We start from the raw sequence: 5,000 nt of genomic DNA, 5'->3' as shown, positions 1-5,000 counted from the left end.
TTTCAGTCAGTTTAAAATAATGATAATGATTGAAGTAGACAGATAATATAAACACTGGAGAAGACTCCTGTTGCAAAATCAAATTCACAAAAAGAAATCAAAATCATGTCTGTCTTGGAAGTATCCACTGCTAGTAAGCTTCATATTCTTACTTATCTCAGACAAGTTTATGACATTCTTGATTTTGATATTTCTGACCCTCTCTACAGTGCTTTACATTCCCAAACACTAATTACAAAAAGAAGCTGAATAACATGCAGTTCTAAAAAGCTGGTTCAAATATTAATTACAAATAAGCTTGTGCTTATTTCCTTTAAAAAACTGAGGACACATCTCAACCTGATCACAGTACAGCACCAAGTCTAGAATATCTAAACCCACACCATAATCAATCTGTGGCTCAACAGCAAAACAAAAATTATCTTGCTTACATCAAACATTAACAAAGAATGCATTTTTGCATTGCACTCACACAAAATCTCTCCAGAAGGCACCTTACCTGCATCATGATGTTGACAAAATCATCCACAGGAAGAGTCACCAAGTATGGATAAAGAGACATGCGCTTGTCCTGGCGGTTTGAAAAGAAGGACTGCTTCATGGCATCAACTTGGTCGACAAAGGTTCTGTAGAGCACCTCCCGCCACCGGCTTTCCCAGGCCTCAAGTTTCTTCCGCTGCAGAGGAGAGAGAGAGAGAGAAAAAAAGATCAGCTGGAGGAGGGAAGAAATGGTTTTGGAGATAAAGAAAGAAATATGTATACTCCATCATGCTATCTAACCTGTAACTTACAAAGTTTTCCACATCTCAACCAATTCCTCATTAAAGTGCACTTTTTACAAATGAAAGGCAGGGAAGCCACACATCTTTAGAGGCAACATAGGTAAACACCCATCAATCCACAAGTCTCCAAAATGAGAGACAAGAGATGAGGGACTAGTGAGAACAAGATATTAAAACAGTCTCACACATACATGGAAACGAACTTCTTCTGTCACATCTTTGTTCTGGATGCTGTCAATGGTGATCTCACTGCTGAGCTCACGTGCAAACTGCTCCTCGGCCCACTTATGAAGAGAACAGCTTGTGGCCAGATCACGTGCAGGTGATGGCACCTGGGAAAGGGAGGTCATTACGCATCAAGGAATTTGCAAGAAGGAATGTGATTTCTATTATGTACAAAGTTTCTGTATAATATTCTTCCAAAATTTCTGATAATATATACATAACATATACATGCACACATACAAAAAAAGGAATTTACCTGGTTTGAGAACATGTCATCATTGAGGGGGTTGACAAGGTTACAGGCATAGTGCACTTGAGTCTGCCTCTGTTGGGGCTTGAATGAGGGGAAGGCGCGATGGACAGCTCTCAGAGCGCACTCGTACCCATCATGTATAAAATCTACATCACTGAACACCTGTTGGAGCTTTATACCCTGGGTTAGGAAGAAAATGTATTTAGTAAGAATGTTCTGGAAAATTAAGCTAATTTGTCATCATGATCCTTGCCATTATCCTGAAAAAGCTGCCTGTCCATGGCTTGCAATATACGTACCAGGAAGAACTCTTAGCAAAAGCAAATATAAAATGTAGTTACAATCTTTTTTATAATTTTTGTCTGTTACCTTCACTTAAGCAGTTTATTCAACTGAAGGGCTATTTATGGCCATTCATGTGTTTCATTTGTACTTCCACAGATAATATCATCATGATGTAATATTACAGTAGCTTGTATGTATGTTTTCATCTTCTGTTTTCTTTTTTCTGGGCAAATGTAATATGAAAATTATAGTGGGTTCTGCTACTTTACTACTGTACAAGTATCAGCTCCTATTATGTAAAACGGCATATTTACTATTAATCATACTGACTAATGCGCCTGGCAGTGTCTTGCAGCTTCGACATCTTTGGATTAAACTTTAATACAGTATTAACTTTTGCAACCCATACAAAAGACATCTATAGATTACAGTTCTATGAAAAATGAGTGATCAGAAACAGTAATTCCTAACAGAATCAAGTTCACACCTTTTCGAAAACAAATGAAAGTTTGCATCCCTCCTCACCACTATTTCATGTTAACAATACTGATTTTAGTGCTACTATTAATGAGAATAACAATAACAATAATAACAAATCAAATACACCAATAACAAAACCATTGCCTAAACACCCATCTTCACCTCTTTTGCCATACTGGTGAGGACCCCATGGATATTCCTGGTGTTGTTGAGGGACTCTGACTGCCGTCCAAGGCAACTGAGAAGGGCACCAAACACTGCCTGATCTAATGGGATCTTATCCTCCTGCATGCACCTCAACAGCTCCTCCATCTTGTTGAAATTGCCCTAAGAGAGAAAAAAAGAAGGGGATTAAGAGGGAGCAAGACACAGAATGTGAGTGTAACTGAATATGAAAGGAGTCTTCATGTCTGTTGAAATTTATGTTTTAATGTTTTTAGAATGATCTCCCTCCATTTACTCCATTTCCTGTTTACTTATCATATTATTCTTGATTACTCTTTGGTTAGACTTTGATCCTGTTGCCTTCTGTTTCTTCTTTCTCCTTCCTATTTAGTTTTCAAAAGACAGACTTATTTTTGTTCATCCCTTGTGTTCTATTTTCTTTATTTACCATTCACTTTGTTTGTGTGGCCTTTGGTTTTGTTTGAGCGATTGCTTTTTCTACATTCTCTTTCGGACCAACATTCTTCTAAAGCTCACTATCATCGTTTTATTTCATATATTTTTTCTTTTTTACACTTATTGCTATTCTTAGTTTTCACTCTCACACTCTTTATCCTCATCGTAACAATTCACATTTAGTCAACATTCATCATGGACACCATATTTCATCACTCATCACCACTGTGGTCTTCCCACTCAAGTATCAAAGCTAGTTCCCCCAATTATATTGTTTATTATTATTACTCCATATATATAATGCATCACATCAGAATACCATAATGATATAGTTATCACTTTCATATACTATTCAATCTGGATACATGTCTTATAGAAGATTAGCATGATTTTTCTGTTATAATCTTATACAAGCACTACCATTTTGAATTTCAAAATACCACTAACAATAATAACATATGTGATGTTTCTGAAAAGGTGGCAGAAAAATGAAAATCGAGAAATCCAAATTCTAAAATAATGTTCTCTGAGCAAATAGAATATATAAAAGTATGATACACAAGTCAACTGAGATTCACAAATGATCACCCAAATATTCAGTTTTATTTGTTCTAATGACTTTTTCATAAAATTTGTTTTATCATGAACTGTCTATTATATACTCGGCCTCAAAGGGTTAATTCAGTCGCAGAAATGGTTCCACTGAGCAGCTTTATAATGGTAAAAAATAAGTTAGCTGACTCAGAGCATATGCAATTCACAGCAGTGGGTTTTCTAAAGTTATCTTTATTTTAGCTTTTCATGTTCTATAAACAACATACATGGGAACTCACTGTGACAGAGAACTAAAGTGAATTGCAGTAGACTTTGTTGAATCACAGTTGAATTACAAAATACACTACAATACAAGTGACATATAAATAATAGATGAATTAATAGTTAAAGAGTATCATAATAAAAGTTGGGCACACTGTCCTTGTAAATTGCATGAATGGACCAAGATGACTGGACAAAAGTCTTAAAAGACTGGGGGAATTGACCAGAAGCCATATTCATCATTAATACAAATATATTACCATTGCAACCCCCTTTTCTTACTCCTTTTCCATCTCTCCTGCCCACTCCTTCTACCATCCCTTTCCAACCACACTCTAGCCCACCTTATCAGCATGTCCCTGCAGCAAGACACGGAAGGGCCCTACAGAGGAGACCCTCATGCCATTAGTGTACTTGGAGAGACGTCGGTAATAAAGCAGTGTATGTGTCGCACGGTTTAGCATTCCCACATTGATCTGCAATGAGAATAATAATTACAATAATAATAAATAATAGTAATAATATATATTTAAAAATAAACAATAATAATAATAACAAAAAAAAAAAAAAAAATAACTAATAGAATATTAACACTCCTACTATTACTACTACTAATAACACTTGTAATAAGAGTAAAAGAATATTAATATCAATATCAATACTAATAATGTCAATAACAACAGTAATAATAACAATAGTAATAATAATGATAAAAATTACAAAACGGCTCAATGATACTCACACACACACTAAGATATGACTCCAAGGACTGATTGAAGCTGATCTCACGTCCTCTTCTCTTGATTTCTTCTAAGCGTTTTCTTGCTTCCTCTTCCTGTTTCTTCTTCTTCTGCTGTTGCTCCTTGCCCTTCTTAACATTCCCATCTATCCCAGAACTTTCCTCTGCTGCGGGAACCAACCCTTCTTCAGTGCTGCATAGGTTTTCAGTCTGTGCTGCAGCCACCTCTTCCCTTGTCAATTTCTTATATGAGTCCCGGTCTATGAACATGTCATCCTCCTCTGGGGTCTGCTCACTGCTCAAAATGGTTGTATTTGCCTCTGTCATTCCTGCTCCCTTCTGGGCCTTGCTCTTCTTTGCCCCTGTTGTGGGCTTCTTCTTGCTGGAAGTAACTTTCCCTATTTTCTTCTTGTTATTACTACTCTTCTTGCCTCCTGCCCCACTCTTCTTTGTGTCTTTTTGAGCACCTCCCTTTTCCCCTACATCCTCTGGCTCTACTCTCAGTGGTTGAAGCGAGGTCATGCCAGAAGAAGGGTGTGATGACAGGAGGAAAGACAGGTCCATCTCAGAAAGTCCGAGCACTTCCTCCACCTCCAGCTGACTTTTTTCACATAACAGTTCCTCATCCACTGTACAGTCTTTAAGCCTATTAGCACATGTTTCAAATGCAGCAGATGCAAAGCTCTCATCATAGGTGTGAGTGACACCTTCATTCCATCTCACTGCTTCACAAATGCTCGGATATCGGATGGACTTTTCTAGCTGGGAATTTATCAAGTCACTGAATTTATCAAGAGAC

The 5,000-nt window shown here is 37.1% G+C and overlaps 1 protein-coding gene across 2 annotated transcripts in view; it reads right to left on the bottom strand.

The window, feature by feature from the left end:
• Positions 1 to 5,000, bottom strand: part of LOC125028029 (DNA-directed RNA polymerase, mitochondrial-like) — a 24,568-nt gene that overhangs the window by 13,390 nt on the left and 6,178 nt on the right. For both annotated transcript variants that reach the window (XM_047617290.1, XM_047617289.1), the window contains exons 3-8: positions 4,205 to 5,000; positions 3,807 to 3,938; positions 2,188 to 2,352; positions 1,264 to 1,440; positions 974 to 1,114; positions 500 to 676 (exon numbers count right to left, since the gene is read on the bottom strand). The exon at positions 4,205 to 5,000 is cut by the window's right edge and continues 166 nt beyond it. In XM_047617290.1, coding sequence (XP_047473246.1) covers positions 500 to 676; positions 974 to 1,114; positions 1,264 to 1,440; positions 2,188 to 2,352; positions 3,807 to 3,938; positions 4,205 to 5,000 — 1,588 coding nt within the window. The remainder of the gene's footprint in view (positions 1 to 499; positions 677 to 973; positions 1,115 to 1,263; positions 1,441 to 2,187; positions 2,353 to 3,806; positions 3,939 to 4,204) is intronic.

The sequence above is a fragment of the Penaeus chinensis genome, chromosome 8 (assembly GCF_019202785.1).
Source record: "Penaeus chinensis breed Huanghai No. 1 chromosome 8, ASM1920278v2, whole genome shotgun sequence".
In the NCBI taxonomy this organism is placed as follows: Eukaryota; Metazoa; Arthropoda; class Malacostraca; order Decapoda; family Penaeidae; genus Penaeus; species Penaeus chinensis.
This window is presented reverse-complemented; position numbering and strand designations above follow the sequence as displayed.